This window comes from Clytia hemisphaerica, unplaced genomic scaffold (assembly GCF_902728285.1).
Source record: "Clytia hemisphaerica strain Z4C2 unplaced genomic scaffold, Clytia hemisphaerica genome assembly, whole genome shotgun sequence".
Lineage (NCBI taxonomy): Eukaryota > Metazoa > Cnidaria > Hydrozoa > Leptothecata > Clytiidae > Clytia > Clytia hemisphaerica.
This window is the reverse complement of record NW_027103938.1, coordinates 603,478-621,024: the sequence shown is the minus strand read 5'-3', so window position 1 is coordinate 621,024 and position 17,547 is coordinate 603,478. Positions and strand designations below refer to the sequence as shown.

The 17,547-nt window shown below is 34.9% G+C and overlaps 1 protein-coding gene across 1 annotated transcript; it reads right to left on the bottom strand.

Moving 5' to 3' along the window:
- Positions 1-10,941: 10,941 nt before the first annotated feature.
- Positions 10,942-17,389, bottom strand: LOC136809874 (mitochondrial thiamine pyrophosphate carrier-like). The gene is made up of 9 exons (XM_067066432.1): positions 17,228-17,389; positions 16,077-16,153; positions 15,899-15,950; positions 15,486-15,552; positions 15,197-15,294; positions 14,106-14,172; positions 12,529-12,620; positions 12,102-12,323; positions 10,942-11,075 (listed from the first exon to the last, which is right to left on the bottom strand). The coding sequence occupies exons 1-9, from the start codon at positions 17,363-17,365 to the stop codon at positions 11,010-11,012; spliced, it is 879 nt and encodes a 292-aa protein (XP_066922533.1). The 5' UTR covers positions 17,366-17,389; the 3' UTR covers positions 10,942-11,009.
- Between the last annotated feature and the right edge of the window lie 158 nt (positions 17,390-17,547).

Below are 17,547 nucleotides of genomic sequence, written 5' to 3'. Positions count from 1 at the left end.
AGTGGAATGTGGCTAGTCGTGGAGTGTCTTTTTTTACTTGACCACTTTCAAAACCTTTTGAAGAGAAAAAGATTGACCACGTGAATAATATTTCAGGCTGGCGTATATGCTCAGGATATGCTTAGGAAATCTGCAAATCTGAGCCTTCATTTTCATTAGCCAGTGCCTTCCCACAAACCAAATTTTTTCTTTGTTTTATCGCGATAAAAAAGCGGTTGTTGTCTAACAGGCTAAGCCTTCATATGCTTATAAGCTGTTATGCTTATAAAAAAAACATGTAGGAACAGACAGCTTGCATGAGATTTGGTATTTGGTTTACAGTTTTTTAGTGTTTTTGTTTCTTTGTTCTTAGAACTTTTCTTGGAAAAAAAATAACGATAACCTTAATAATTTGTGTTGGCAAGTTTACAAAATTTCTTTTCCTAGAAGAAATTCTGAATGACAGACTTATTTTTCTGAGAATTAAAACTTTTTTAATTAAATTTTTTGTAAATGTTGATTGAGAAACTGCTCTTGCCTCTGATGTCTTAAAAGTTAGATATTTATCTCCAAATTTACAATCGTTTACATGAGAAAATTCATATATTGCATGAACCATAGGACCATCAAAAAGGAGCACCAGAACCCCGGTGGGGGGCACCGACCTTGACAGCTGACGTGGACGTCCCGCTGGAGCTTGAGAAGTAGATCCTGTCAGATATTAATGTTTGGTAAATTTGGAACAAAATGACAAAATGTAGACGTGCGTGAAATGCAATTTCCAACCTGAAATTGTCCAAAATAAGCAAAAATCCTACCCTGTCCCAATTTCACCTGAGTTCCTCCCCCGGGACTAGAATGAAGTAAAATCTGGAAAAACATTGCTGAAAGTTGAAATAACATTAAAAACCCTCTATTTAAGTTCACGCACCAAGCTGTTCATGATCATAAAAATGTTTTGAAAAAGCTTACAACAAACAAAAATCTATGCCTAAAAAAGGTTGATGGTTGAAAGTTGACCCTGATTAAAAAACAGATAAGAACGAATGCTTGTAAATAAAAGACCAGCATCAGTAATTCTGTTGGAATAGATCTAATTAGATCTCTTTCTTTTCAATTTTTAATTCAACTAAAAAAAAACCTAATCATATGACATTATTGGTGACTCATTTGATATCAGTACTAAGGCCTTTTATGTTTATATTCTTAACTATGGCAAACTACTTCACAGCTTAAATTGAATAAAAAATAAAATAATTATAAAATTCCTTAAGTATGATTTTTACAATTCAAGCTTAAAGGATCTTTCACACCGTTTGCTTACAAAAAAATTCTTAAACAAAAGAAAGAACGAATCTCACTCCAGTAAGGAAAACAAGCAATGATGTTATAATTTGAAATGTCATAGTTTTCGGAACAAGGAAAAGTTTTTAATTTTCAACTTTTAAAATGTCTAAAGATGCCCCAATTTATACCGATTTAGCAACAAATAAAGCTCCTCTAATAAAAAACATGAGCTGTTGATACTTGGAATGAAAATTTTATACCTAGCAAGTCGATTTGGTCTATATTTTTGTTTTCTAAAAATTCATCAGAAAAATGACCTGATAATCTTTAAACTTTTGCGCCGTTGGTCTTATATTTTTTACTCTCCTTAAAAGATCAATGGCTGAAAGAGGCCCCAAAATTGGCAGGAATAAGGGTTTTTTGTAATTTGGGTGTAAGAAAGGTCAAACAGCTTAAACGATCTTCTAAAAAGGAGAAAATTATTCATCATAAGACCACAAAAACCACAGCAAGCATCATCAAGTTTCGATCTTTTTGGCAATCTCTCATTTTGGGTGAGCATCCTCTTTAACCCCTGGTGGATACACAACATTTCTCTTACTTTGACCCTTTGACTTTTCGCGATTCAATGTTCATAGTAGTTTTATGAAAAAATTACAGAGAAAAGATGCAAGAGCGTAAAATAAAAGAAAGGGCCACAGGTAAAAAAAATAACATTGCATTTTATATAGAAGGCGCGCTATAAACGTGTCGAAGGGCGCCACATCGCCCAATTAAACATCAACAAATTTTGGCTCCCCCATGAAAAGCTTTATTGACGCCCCTCTCAGATCTTTCTGCACCCCCTGTCAGGTCGCCCCTGCCTGAAAATGAACCAAATAAACTGTATCCTTCGAGAAAATTTCGAGTAATTTAGGGTTAGGGTTGGTAGGACTCTAAGCCGAGGTAAATGGGACCATACTGTAGAAGCAAAGAGTTACTTCTTTGAGCTGTTAAATTCGTTCATTATACTTCATTTGTCTCCTCCAAGTAATCCAGTATGCCATGGTAGATGAAACGTGTATCAAGGCGGGGCTTTTTGTCTTCACTGATAATAATCAGATAAGCAAATCCTCGCTGCAGAATATTTGCTCGAAACCAAAGGAATTCAACTCCCCAGCCATAAAAACATAGCAATATCAAATCGAGTTTTGGTCCGCTATTTTTACCCCCCACTGGCTGTAAAAATCCTACCGGGTCTTTGAGAATGGGTTGTAACATTCGGAGTGGGGTAAATGGAATCATGGAGTTTTTAAACCCCCAAATGAAAATTTATTGAAGGAGTGGCCTCAATTTCTTCAAGGAAGCAATTTTGATATGGGTAACCTAACCTTTCGCTCTCAAAAATAGAGTATCATTGCTCTTATTTAGCTAGAAGATTGTGTTAATAATATCCATTAGATAGTTTCAATTTTTTAAGGCAATTAAGATCATTTAAAGTATTTCTGCTGATTTTTGAGACGTTGATCACTTATTAGGGTCTACAAAAATAAAATATAGACATAATTTACCAAAATTTGGTGAAAATCTAGGCATTTGGGTCAGAATTATAGTTTTACAGCTTTTGAATGATTTTTTGTTTGGAACTCTTACAACATGAGCTACTTTCAACCTAAGATTCCAGCAAAATACAGCCAAAATGTAGGCTCAAGGTAATGCTTAACATATGCTTAAATTTTTGTCATATCTGAGCCTAGATATGCTTATAAAAAACATGTAAGATTTATTTTTTGATGAGATTATGAAATTATAAAACTTCCCGGAGGAGGGGGGGGGGGCAATCAAGGTAAACGACCTACCGTACTTGCGATCCTTAAGGGTCTTTTTTTAACTTCCCAAAGTGCACTGTAAGGGTCGAAATGAGCAAAGAAGCCTTAAAATGGTCAAAAGTTATCAAGAAAATCCACTGTAAAGGTTAATTTTCGCCCAAATTTTCTCTGCACTGTAAGGGTTCAATTTCAAAGGCCTTCCCCACACGCTTTTTTTTAAATAAGAATTCACTTTATAAGAATGTTCATGATGAAAATGGGCAAAAAATTAAGAATATGCTAAGAATATCACCATCATGGGATTTTGAAACGTATGTACTAAAATGTTAAATCTAGTCTGAATTAGGATATTAACCTAAGAATGCTGTAAGAATATTTTAGGATGATTTTCCCAAAAAAGTTAAGAATGTCCATGATGAAATGGATTTACACCATTCTTATAAAAAACAAGCGTGTAATTTTGGGATTTTGGGCCACACGTACGGTCGTTTATAAATCAAGTGCCCCCACCCCCGAGTTAAAAAACCTACCTGCTCCTAAGGCAGGAAACGTTGAGAATGTTCCACCAAATTCTTCTATCGGGTTCTCTTTCTTTAACGATGGGAGTCCAATCAAGCAATAGTTCCTAAAAACTGAGATAAATATAATCATCTTTTAAAAAGAAAAGAGACCTTAAAGATAACGAGACAGATTTTCTTACAAATTCTTACATAAGTTGAGGTTAAGATCCCCTACACCCCCATTTGATTTAGAGCCTTCTTCTTTGAAAGCTTTAGGAAAAGACTATGTTGAATCTATTCGCTTAGAGATATATCATGCTTTTATTGAATAAAATCCTCGAAATCCCTACCTTTTGATGCAAGTACTACTTTCACTTTACTTCACAAACACTTCACTTCACAAATGCACATCCACACGATCAACGTTTTGCAAAAAAATGGGAGGTGAAAAATATTCTGTCTGACCTCGAGATAAAACCTCATTTCATTTTGACCAATAGAAATCATTTCAAAACAAATCTCTTAGCTGCTATTGGCTAAAAAAGGAAAGTGAAAGTTTACACTGAAATAAAATAATAAATGTCGTTAATTTCCTTTGTTCACAGTACAAAATAGCATTCTAATCATTTTCAGGCTAAAGTGAAAGTTCTTGAGTGTCTTATTACGCTTCAATGCAACTTTTTATGGACGTCTTTAGAACGTGTTTCCCGGTCTGTTTTTCTTTTGAAATATACTTTTTGTAAACCGCCTCCTTTTTCTACTATTTGTGTCTCAGCATGTCTAATCAATACCACAAATTCAAAAATTATTAAATAGGTTTTAGTCAGACTTTTAATATACGAACGAGTGTAACCAAGTATTTGTAAACATTCATCGTGAGAACTTTTTAATGGCTGCTTGATTGCACAGTTGCACATACTTTTGAATGGTCTTTTGTAGAGTGTTTACTACTAAGTATTTTATGTTTGTGTAGTTAGTGAATGCACCAATAAATTGATCATGCTCAGTAAGTAGTACAAAAAGAGTTAATTTTCCACACATCAACAACATCATTATACCCTCCCCTTTCTCCTCTTCTTCACCAAACAAAACTGCAAACAGCACAGGTATGATCTTTTTTTCCTTTTTTGGCGCCGACGGGAGAAATTTTTGAAAATTAGCCCTTCTAGACTGCCTAAAACAGGTCTTTTTCAAGGTTTTTACGCAGAATTTAGCTGAGTCAATAAATTTTCTTTTTGCTTTGAAAAATGTGGTCGGGCCAATGCCCGGGTGGCCCCCCCCCGCTGCCGCGGCCCCTGGCAAGTATTTCTTAGAGATCATGTCAATTGAAATTCAGCAATCATTTTTGTATAATCGAAACGACCCTGCCTAGACACTGCCGTACATTATTGTACGGTGGGTACAGTGGGTGTACAGCAGATTTAAAATTAACCTATTTCCACCGCCGTACAAAGGACATTTAGATCCAGCCCCACCGTACACCACAGCACAATGTACAGCGGTCCCTCGTTAATGATGACAGTTTTCTATCCGATGAAGTTTGATTGGTGTTCGAGGAGGTTGGTTAGTAAAAGTTCCAGCTTTTCCTCCTAGATATTGGCTCGCTCTTTAAGCTTTAGCGTGGGCGTCTGCTAGTAAGCCGTTGGAATGTAAAAAGAATGGACAACAAGGTAATAAATCAAACTAATCGAGCTTCAATCAAACTTCACCGATCTTGATACACCTTTTGCTAATTAGGAATTTCATTTTGAATCATGGTACCATTGTTTGTATAAGATTCCCATTTCCGCACTAAGATTCTTGTTACTTTTCTGGAATCTTTCCCCTATATATTTTTCACGGGATAAACGGCAAGAGATTGGGGAGGGTTTGTTTAATGAGATGCAGCTTAAGGCAGTTATAAAGGAGTCAAAGTTTAATCTCAAAGAGTATTATTTCTTTTGGCTAGTTTTTACCCTGTCATTTTCTAGTCCAGAAGCTGGAGCTCAACTACTCAACTGCTTTTTGCCTTTAATGGGCTCTTCCAGAAAATGTCCGTACATGAGGGTGGAGGATATAGTGTCCGGAGGGGGGGGGGTAGTGAACAATCTCCCACAATCTACAAAATTTGCCTTGTCCTGGGGGGGGTAAACTTGCTCTCGATGGGGTCAACTGATGCTTGTCCGGGGCAGGGGGTTAGACCTGCTGTCCGGGGGATCAAAAGTCACAATGTCCGAGGGGGGTGGGGTAAATTTCCAAAAAATGTTATATCCGTCACCCCCCCCCCCCATATTCAATTTTTTCTGGAAAAGTCCAATGATTTTGATGGTGGTGGGCCATCATTCATATCAGAAAGCGAAGATAGTATACAACAGATTTTTCTGACTAGCCATTTTTCTCAATTTTAGATAAATTCTACTGTTTATAGAAAGAAGTTTATATAAACTTTGCGCAAGTGAAAGAAGTCTTTATCACAAGTTCCTTCAAAGCACAAAATGAGGTTTCTGGCATCAAAGAATTATTTAAGGAATCTTTTTTTTAATGGATTGAGATTTTTCATAATAAAAACAGGGCATCTATGACCTGAGTGTACAATACATTCTCTATATTTTGTGTAACGCTTCATTCAAAATGCATAATGCTGCAGGAGTCACGTTTCACTCGTCTTCGTCGTTGATGTTCAAGTATTATGCGAAATTTTCGACTTTAAGTCGTCTTATTTATCTTGCGTTCGGTAATATTTCCAGGGTTGCTAATTTCAAACTTTTAGTCTCAAAACACCCCCTTCTCCCAGACCCCGGTGGGATTTTATCAGCCAGTGGGGGTAAGACCCCGGTAAGAATAACAAACGACTACTCTCGGGTACCTAATAGCCGGGGGGGTTGGAATAAGCGGGGGGATTGGAAAAAATCTCAAAACTTAATAAGCGGGGGGGTTGGAATAAAAATGTCCTGGGTGGAAATTCTTTGAAAAGGAGGCTAATACAGCATAATTAGGACAAAATAGGGGAACTTTCAAATATATTTCCCCAAAAATTAATAAGCGGGGGGTTGGAATAAGAATGTCCTGGGTGGAAAATTTTCAAAAAATTAATTAGCGGGGGGGGGACGGCTATTAGGTACCCGAGAGTACTCGATGGGGATTGATATTCCCATATTTCTTATGGCTGGGGACTTGGATTCCATTATTTTCTTGCCAGAAAATTCAGTGGGGGTGGACAAAACAGCACAATATTTTGCAGCTTATCTGGTTATTTTCAGCGGGACAAAAATTAGAATATAATTTTCCACTGGGGAAGATATTTTTGCCAATTTTTTCAGTGGGATGGGTTCCCGGTGGGTCCGGTGTCCTAAAAGCGAGATTTTTTGCAAAATACCCAATGTTTTATCCATTAGAAAGGTTTTCAGTTTTTCCTTAACCCTTTAGGTGTCAATGCAGAGTATATTGGACATTACACAGTTTGATGTAGAAATCGTCATTTTTGGTCTAATAGTAGGGGGAAATTTGTAAGATCGTTCGATAATTTTAGTCAAAGCACTTGTTATACATTTTTGGAAAGTTAAGACTGAGGTATAGGGGAATCAAAATACCATAGGTGCTAATTTTTCTCTGACACTTTGGTGTGCTTTTCGGACAAATATGACGGTCCCAGGCAAAATTCATAGGGTCAAAATTTAATGAAATTTTTAGCTCGAGAAAAAAGAGACCTGTTGTATACTTTTGGAAAGCTCTAAAAAAATGAAGATTAGAGATAGATATAGAGATTTCTGTTCCTAACTCGAGATAATGAGCTTCAAAAAGTGGACAAAATAGCTGTTTCTGGCTGAAAAACACTATTTCTAAGGGTAAGCAATTGCTTTTTCAAGGTTATTATTAAGCCAATCAAATTACGAGCAAAGTCGCACTTTGGGCTCACCAAAGTTATTCAAAGTTTCATAAAAAATCCCTTTAAAAAATCAAGTTTTTCGGACCTAGAGATTACACAATTGAATTTCAGGTCATAAAATCTATTACATACCTGTAGGCTGTAGGTATATAAAATTATTTTTTTTCTTTGTGGTTATAGACTCGAAAGGAATCGTAAGGCTCTCAAATATCTATTTTCAAGCTCACTTAACATGGTAACAATGGGTAGTGGCCAATAAAATCTGAAAATTGACCTTCTCAAAACATGGTCATATTACATACTAAGATACCACAAATTTGATGGAGATTAAGAAACATTAGCACCATACGTCAAAAATTAAGTCAATAGAGTTTTGACCCTTCAAAGCCGTATTTTAACAAAAACAGGCGGAATTGCATTTTATGGGTGTGAGATCCTGAAAAATACAAATAAAAAACACATTCTTATAAAAAAGCGTGCAGTTGTTATTGGATGAGAAAAAAAAAGTTATTCTGAGAAAAACCATTTACAAGGGGTAAATAGCTAAAAGGGGCATTTTTCACTTCCTCGTGAAAACTGAAAACTGTTTTCTACAAAACATCACTACTAGGGAGAAAACCATAGACAGCGTACTTCCAACACAAAAAGTTTCAACCTCAAATTCCGCCTGAATTTTCAGATAGAGGGTACGTCTTTTTTTTGTAGATTTTAACTCTGTATATGTTAAGATTTAGACTACATAATCTAATAAAAAGTTGAAACCACTATTACATCGATGTAACCATAGCAATGTAATAAAAACCACAGAAATCAAGCATTATGTACATCCATTCGAAAATGACACACCAAACTAATTAGAGTTTTTAATATAAATTAGGAGGAAATTTTTAGCCTGGAGATATTTATCTTAATCTGTTAGTATTCCATTTGTTATCTCTGAGCACTTATTCTCAAACAGACGATCTGATTAATTTAGATGGGCATCTAATGGTCTATTGGCAATATTCTCTCAAAAATAGCTAGGCAGAAACTACTATCGAGAAATCTAGTTTAGAGCTCTTAGAGCTAAAGTTGTGAATATTCTAATAATTTAAATCTTCGTAAATACCTTTGTCAAAAACGAAAGCTAATTGTTGCGATTAAAGCTGATGAAGCAGATATCGTTTCCTAATATGAATTAAATTGACTTATGAAAGGAAATCGTAGAAAAGAAAGCTACCTTGAAAACTTTCCGAATCTCATGAGGCATACTAAACTGAAGAAGTGGGACACTTGGGTGAGACCATGGGCGGGATGGGACTCTATGGGTGATGATGAGGTGATATGCTAGGGTTTGACGATAGAATGGGCCGCTAGGGTGGAATGATCAGATGGAGCGCTCGGGTAGGGCGATGGTATGAGACACGAATTTTCCCCTCTCTTGTTAGAAATGTGGTATCCAGACAAAAATTTGAGAAATGTATTTTTGTGCAATTTTTATTATTTTCAGAATCTATCGTAATTCCACAAAACAATTTGCAATAAAAAAAATCAATTATATGTTCAATTATTTCTATGCTGCAAAAAGTGCTGCTTTTGGGTAATATGGTATTCCGAGGATGGCCTCTGTGACATAATGTTCCCAAAAATTTAGTATACATGGGTACTTTGATACCACTAAAATGGAGTAGTGGTATGCAAAATATTCTCAAAAACCCTTTGAGTTCACATAAATGTCTGAGAATTTAGTACCCCCTCCTGGTTATAGAAGAATTATTATGGTAAAAAATAATACACAATAACTTAATGTTTACTAATTATGATTTGCATTCACTATTTTGTTTACTGTAGCCTGAGTATCCAAGCAATAAACTTTTTTTTAAACAACCACATAACAATTCCCTCCATAATTAAAAAGAAACTAGCCATTAAGCTAGTTAAGCTGTTGCTGAACGAACTTCAAGTCCTTTGGATGTTGAAGGTGGCTTAAAAGCACGATGAAATTAAAGGGAAGCAGAAATCTCTTCAAATTTCGGGTGAAGTATATTTCAACCATATTTGGAAAACGTTTAAACAAAGATCATTAGAACACTAATATTATTTATTGAAATTCTTCGCCTATTGGGTGGTATTAAGGGGGGGGGGTGTTGGAAGAAAGAGACTATCTATATCATTTAAATTCTGAGTAATTTGGTTAGGAACATTGATCTAAGCTTACAAATAGTGATTCTTATGGATAAAGATTTCATTTTTGAGGTGAAATTTTTTTTTGTGAAAATCTGCTTCAGGTATCTTTCAGCAATGATGGTACCCTACTTAGATACAAAAATCAGAAAAAATTAATGATTCAATACTTCACAAAGTCCGAAAATCGGGCTCCGTCACATTCGAGGGTTTATTTGCTGGGTAACTATAATTGGTAATGTGCTTATAAAAAAATATCGAATTTGACCCACTTTTCTATAAAAACACATATAATAGTGACCAAAATGTCATGTCTAAACACAAATTTTCTTCACATTAAGCCTTCATGAGCAAAGAAAACACCAATCTCATCAAAAAGTTATAAAGTAATTTGGGTAAGAACATTGATGTAAGCTTATAAAATAGTGATTTTTATAGATAAACATGCGTTTTTTGAGCCGAAACTTTTTTCATGTGAAAATCTGTTTGAGTCATCTTTTACCTATGATGGTACCCTACTTTCATAAAAAAAATTAGAAAAAAGGTAGATCAAATATTTCAGAAAGTCCAAAAAAACCCTTTTTTTAGGCGTTTTTTGGCTGAAATTTACCTTGGGCCTCGTCAGGGTTAATATAGCTATGCATCTTTGGGCTAAAAATCAGAAAAATCGAATGAGCCAATCTCGAGAAAAGCTCTATCAATCAAAACAAACTTACTTATCGAGAACAAAAACATTGCGTGCTTAATTGTAGGGGGGGGTCATTTTGCATTTGCGGCTATTAATATAAAGATATTGCGTTCGGTTTAAGTTATGCATGTTTACATAGACTTTAAGGGCTTTGGATGTGCAAGCAAAAGTTGAAACTGGCGATTGCGACGACGGGAACCGCCTTGTTAACACCAATCGATTTTCCTCATCGCGGAAGCATATAAGTTGAATTATTTTCCGGTATGAATGATAAAAAATAAAGGGACGCGTTTATTAAAAAAATATTCTATTATAACAATAATTTCAGAAAACAAATCAGTCCATCAATTTGAATTGCTCTAATTGACCTTTGAGCAGTACTTGATTTCTTGGAGTCGTCTTCCTGCGCGTCAAAAACATTTTTAAACAGAGTCCTTAAGAAAGAATCTTAAGTATTCTTTGCAAAAGTTTTCAATGAATTATCTGCGACGAATGACAAATAAACCATATTTGCTAAAGGAGCCATCCATTTTCCTTTTACTTGAGTGTCCTTTACTTAGAGTAAGCATATTCAAGCTTTCTCTGACAAATGAATACCTGCTAACTCTGTTCGTGACGATCCATAAAACCTTAGCATTCGTAGCATGTAATTTGGGTTATGGAATTATTTGATCAAAACAAAGATTTCGCGTAATTCATTGCCAAATAAATTGTATCCTTTATTTTGACAACAGTTTGCAGGTTTCTTCGTAGACGAAAAAAGAAATACCAGTTGCCAGACCAGTCTAGGTACAAATATTGACATCAATTGTAATAAAAGTTAAAATACAGTTTATCTGAAGATCACATTACTTTCTCAGGTTTTTCCGACTTCTCAAAGTTCAAAAATTGATTGCGGACCTTAAAATGGGTTTCAGACAAAACTTTGATACCGTTGGAAAGCTTTCCAAAAAAACGAGAAAGCTTTGGGTAAAAATGAAGTGGTTCTGAGCTATGATCTGAAGGTTAGCAAAAGAAACCTATTTTTGATATATTTTTACGTCCATTAGGAGGGTTAAAGAATATTTCTGTTAATAAAGGATAAATATCATTTGTGTACTTTATGAAACACAGCATTGTGGTATTAACGGTAAGTGGAAGGACGATTTCTTTAAAGGTTTTGTTTTTAAATAAGAGTGATATCGTTTGCTTACTCATCAACTTTAATTTAAAGGCTTTTTGATATTGAATTGACGCGAATGTGGAGCAAGATTTGTCAGAAAGAGGAAAAGAGAAACATTTTTTTGTTATTTATATCAGCACAATATAACAATAGGCAGACACTGTCCTGATATTAAGTATGTGTCTTATATGAAACGGGAACACTTATGTAAAAAAATACCTTTAATCTACGAAAGCTGCGAAGGAAACAATACAACTGCCATAGCTTGCGGTCGATCAACTTTTAAATTACAGTATACGTGGGCGAAACATTTTCTCACTAACCCCGCCTCTTGTATTGAGTAAATCATAAAATACTTGAAATCGAGCACATATGAAGCGATCACTTTAGTAAGTGTGATGCCCAATATAAGAAAGTCCTACTTTTCATGTTTTTGTTGCTTTAACTTTTGCCTTTTTGTGGGAAAAATCACGCGATATCACGTAAAAATGTTGACTTGTGAAAGTAAATCCACACGAAAATATTCAACTTCTTTTTCAAATTTTCAAACTAAATTTTAAACCCAGGAAATTTCGCTATTTTTAAGCCCGTCATCCTAATCAGATTGAAGAAGTCTCAAATTATTCAGCAAAAAAATCATACTGTATACCTTTAGCACGGAAGGAACGATACCACGATACAAGGCATGTATTCCTTGTTCACGAATCACACTTTGAAGACAGTTAACCATACCCTTGTAAGACGATTGGAAGTCTTTAGAACCTTGCACTTGTAATCTCTTCTTCACGTTATCAATTGGTAGAAGTAAAGCTTTTGCGAAGATTCCACTTATAGTACCACATGCCAGAGATTTGACGCTGGACTCTCTGAACTAAGGGATGAAAGGAAAAGTAATTATCATAGTAAGTACATATATTTTAAACAACATTCATACACCGGATGAAGCAAGAAAATTTAGCACTTTGAATTCGATCTGATCCAGTAATTTTGAATGTTTTTATCTGATATCTTATCATAGTAATCCTATCCTTTAGAAATTTATGTGAGAAATATCATCATATAATACAAAGGTATACCTGTAGTAAGTTCCATGTCCTGTTTAGCAAGCCATAAAACAAGAAGTTCAATCCACAATACGGATAAACGTACGCCAAGTTGGGAATGATTCCTTAAAAAGGGACAAAAAATAAAAAAATAAACCTGCTTTAGGTACTTTATTGAAATTTACAAACTAAACAAAGACCAGCGATGTCCATGACATGTGAATGGCAGTTTTTTATGTCAAAAGACAGTTTTTCACCATGACATTGGAATAACTGAAGTCTGTGTCAAAAAGGTGTAAAGTAATTTTGTTTTCGGCGATAACTTTCCAACCAGTTGTCGTATAATAAAAAGTTTGGATATTGTCGGAAAGATATTTAAATACGCTTATATTTTCTACAACTCAGTTTTTCAAGATTTGTGCAAGAAAGTGACGAAAATTGAAGAAAAAAAGGTACTATCGAAAATGTGTCTCAAATCAATCGAAAGCTGAATAATACACGAGTCCGAAAATATAACAACTCTAGTGTCCTCAGGGGTATCAGCAGCCCCCCAGAAAATTCAAAAACGTTCAGTCCCCCCTTTTCACTTAGTCCCCCCCAGAAAATTTGATTCATGCTAGCCCCCAGATGTTCTCGGGTTTACCGGGCAAAAGCTAGACATGGGTTCAATGAATGCTAAAATCTTTCTCCTTTTTCAAATACGTACATCATTATCTAAATACCTAAATACTATGGCTTAGTGAAATATAAAAACACAACTACTCGTGAATATCTAAATACTGAAAAAAAAACAATTCTGAGAAAATATATTTACAATCCATGCTTAGATTTAAAGAGTTGGCTTTTGATTATCTCAAAATCAGTTGAGACCCCTTTCGCCCCCAGAATATTCGAAAACGTTAGGCCCTCCCTCCTTTTTTTGGAATTTTCAGGAAATTTTTAGCCAGATTTCCCTTTAAATCTCAAAACAAAAAATAAAATCTTTGACCGAACCCATATATTTTTGAACTCGCGTATTATTCAACTTTCGATTGATGTAAAAATCTTTTTCATAGCACCTTTCTATCAAAAGTAGCAAATTTTTTTCTTTGTTTTCCTGCACTTTTTTGGACGAAGCCAAAAACATGAGCGCATCTTCTATCAAAATTAGCAAATTTTCTTCTTCGTTTTTCTTCACTAATTTGGACGAATTTTGAAATACTAATTAGTGGAAAACATGAGCGCATTTGATATCTTTCCAACGATATATCAAACTTTTTATTATAAGACAACTGGTTGGAAAGTTACGGCCAAAAGTAAAAACACTGCATTTTTTGACACAGATATTAGGTGTTTCAAAATTTCCAAAAGATTGTACATTGAGGTGGATGATAAGTATGGGGCAAGCACCCCTCAATCCGCCGGGTACGCCAAATCACAACACGGCAATAAAGATCGACCTATTGGATGAGGAAAATTTCGACGACTTTTAGCTATAAATAAACTGCTAATCAGTTGGACAAACATTTTCTAGTCAAAGACAGTTTCCAAAAATTATTTTTATATATTTTTTGAATGGACAAAGCAATAGAAATCAAAGAATAAAAGATTTATAAGAAACATTCGAATACCTTGGTAAAAAGTTCGAATACCACTTTCTTGAGCTGTGCTTTTGATCAGAATGTGTAACGATAAAGACTAAAGAGAAGGAAGGAGGTGAAACTGAAAAAGTTGAAAAATTATTCGTTTGTTTTCTGGATCCTGATTTTAACCTAGTAATGTGTTTGAAAGAGATAATCAACTATTTCTAACTTTTGAACACGTTATAACTGTAAGTTATTCTGATAGTAAAAGCTTTTATTGCAAGAAAATAAAACAATACCAGATGTCATTTAGTGCTTAGTCGAGTGCTTTGGTGACAATATAAACAAATATCTCCTCTGTTGACATTACAGCATTTTTCAAGGGTAAAAGCCGGATATAAAAGCGGATATGTCCCGTTTTCTTAGAATTAGCTAAACTCTCAACTATACTCTCAGTTGCCTAATAAACCGGAAGCAGGGTCTGAAACGGTGGGAGCTAGTAAATCTGTAAATTTTAATAAACGGGGGACCAAATTGCCGGGGGGTATGATATTGTACCTTTAAATAAACCCAAAATAAGGTAATTATAGACCATTACGAGGCTATTTTGAGCAAAATAAGGGACCCTTTTTTGACAGTTCAAATTTATTTCAAAAATTGTTAAACGGAGGGTCCTAATAAATGCCCAGAGGGGATGGGAAAAATCGAAAAGTTAACAATCGTGAGAGTGCTTGAAAATAGCTAGTTATCGCATTAGTCTGAAAATTCTAAACAAACTTAGCAGTTGTTCATATGGAGGTGGGTTTGAACGGGCTAGCCGAGTCACGTGACCTATATCTAGCAGTTTCATGCTTCTGATGAGGAGACTGTTCTATAATTGTATTGTTCACAAAGTTCGATTTTGTGTTATAAAAAATTCAAGCACAAGGCTTCTGTGTTTCGGAGAACCTCTTAGCTACCATTACAACAATTCATGATATGCACCATTGCAATGTCTTCCACGGACCCAACAGGATTGGCTGAAAGTGACGTATTGACTGATTTTACGTCACTTACAACCAATCAGCTATTGGGTCCGTGCGTGATGTAATGTCAGAAGACATTGCAATGGTGCATATCATAAATATAGAGGCTTTTACCTGCTTGGCTTGGTTACTGACAGCTCTGGTACGCAGTAAATCCAACGGGTGCACAAATAATGATGATACGATGCCGGCATTACCACCAGACAAAAAATCTACAAAATTAAAAAAAAAACATTTTTTTTTCTTGTGTCGACTGTCGTGTAAGGGATTATTTACATGATCTATTATAATATCTGGAATACTTTGTGATCAATATATTTGATGTATCCTTCATCTAAAAAATTAAGTAAATTGCCAGGAATAGGAGTGGGATATCGTAGTAGTCTTTCCTTAAGATACATACCATTCAACTCTTTTCTTTGACAAAGATATGGGTTCAGGAAACTCCTCGATCTTTCGAAGGATGCGAACTGTTGAGAAATAAAGCAATTTACAGTGTGAAGACTCAGTTTTGGAGAACACTAAAAACTTTTGGATCGGCATGTTTCAAGGTTCGAGGGATGCTAAAAATTGAAGGGTCAATACAAAAATGAAAAATGAAAACCAAAATCCGAACAAAAGTTGTGTAATGCAAATAGTGCACCCTCTTTCCGGTTGTAAGAATAAACAGGTATTTTGTGATTTTCAGCAAAATGAGTTGTTCTCTTCCAGCTTTGGGTAGGTAGTTTCATAAGAGGAGGCACATGAATGCGTGAAAATAATCCTTAAAAAGCTTTATCAAAGACTTTAAGAACAAAATAAAATTTATATTTTTACCTGCACACTTCCATAGAAAATGGAAAGGACCTGGGCAGGGACATGACCTTTCCTGAAATAAAGAAAACTTTTGAAGTAAAGTGGTGACCAAAATCTTGTCTGGAGTACAAGTTTTAACAAAAACCACTGAATTATCTAATAATTGTATGATAATATCATTTTGAAAAATCAAACATACCAAAACCCAAACAGCCCTTCTTCTTTGAAAATAAGCTTGCAAGTATTGAGGACTCCTGTATATTTCAACTGTCCAGCCTGAATGAACAAAAAAATATAAAACTTTGAAAGATTCTAAAATCAGAGATTTTATGATAGTACAAAGAGCTATTTACTATAGCAATTTTTAATGTTTATTAACAGTTATTAATAATAATAATGTTTAAAAAAAAGTGGGATCGTATTGTTTCAGAATGTATTTAAAGTCAATTCGCTTTAGAATTGGTAAAAATAACAAACTTTAGTGCACAATTAAAGTGAATAAACTTCAACTGTGTATCTCTTCTGTCAGCAGGAATTTGAAAAGAAAAAGGTTGTCAAATTGCTGCCAACAAGGAAAAAAGTTCACTGTTTTTGCCAGCACTTTTTACGCCTTTGCCATTTGAATGTTTTTTCCTCTTTAATGGTTTTCCATAATTAACTCTAATCTATCAAATTTTGTAAATAAAATTGACAACAAAATGCTGCAATTGACTTGAATAAAAAGTTCCAAAACTAAATTCCAAAGAGGAATATCAGGAATTGCTCAATGTCTGTTTTTGCCTAAAGGTATGGAAAATATATCTTAATCTCTCTGACGGATTGATCAGAAATTGAATTTCCATTAGTTAGATTTTTAGTATTGGGGGCCGTCCACATATTACGTACGCACTAAAATGTCAAAAATCCAGTACCCCCTCCCCCTGTACACAAGCGTACACAAATGGCTATACCTATACCCCCTCGATTGAAGAAAATTTCGAATTCAAATTGCTTGGTTCAGACCTTTATTTCATACATGAAACTCAATGGTTATAAAAAAAATTTTCTTTTTCTTTTCCTTGACGCGGATGAGAAGCGTAAAAGTCGACAAAAAAACAAGCAAAAATGAAAAAGTTTTTCTCGGCGTACGTACATTTTTCTTTGACCCCTCCTCTCCCCCTGAACGCCAGCATACGCTTTTGAGAAGACCCCCTCTCCCCCTTTGTGCGTACGTACTATGTGGACGGCCCCTTGTGTTAAAAGCAGGTACGTGAAAAAAACAAAATGCATGAATAAGCGTTACAATAGGACAGCTAGCTATAAACTAATAATCGATGAGATTGCAGAAATTAGATAAATTGAAAATTTTACCTCTTTGTTCTGTAATTGAAGTCTGATTTTTATAACATCCAAAGGCTGACCAAGAAATCTGGAAACCACTCCTGACAATGCACCAGCGAATGAGTATTGTAAGATTGATAGCTGTTCTTTCACTTTTTTCTCTCCCATGTACTTTCAATAGTTGTCTAACTCAAAATAATGGGACAGAAATTACATATAAATGAAAATAGACTATCAAAATGACACAACACGAAGGACCATTAGAGGAATGTTTTTCTTTCCATTTCTCTGGTACCATCATATTGCATATATCAACTCTGTGTTGGTAATATTCAACCCAACTTAGCATC

What these genes read in the sequence shown, in the direction of transcription:
- LOC136809874 (XM_067066432.1), bottom strand. Translation starts at nt 17,365, where the DNA reads ATGGGAGAGAAAAAAGTGAAAGAACAGCTATCAATCTTACAATACTCA. An exon ending in GAAGGGCTGTTTGGGTTTTG is followed by an intron (nt 15,951 to 16,076) that starts GTATGTTTGATT and finishes TCTTTATTTCAG; the next exon opens with GAAAGGTCATGTCCCTGCCC. An exon ending in TCAGTAACCAAGCCAAGCAG is followed by an intron (nt 14,173 to 15,196) that starts GTAAAAGCCTCT and finishes CCTTCTCTTTAG; the next exon opens with TCTTTATCGTTACACATTCT.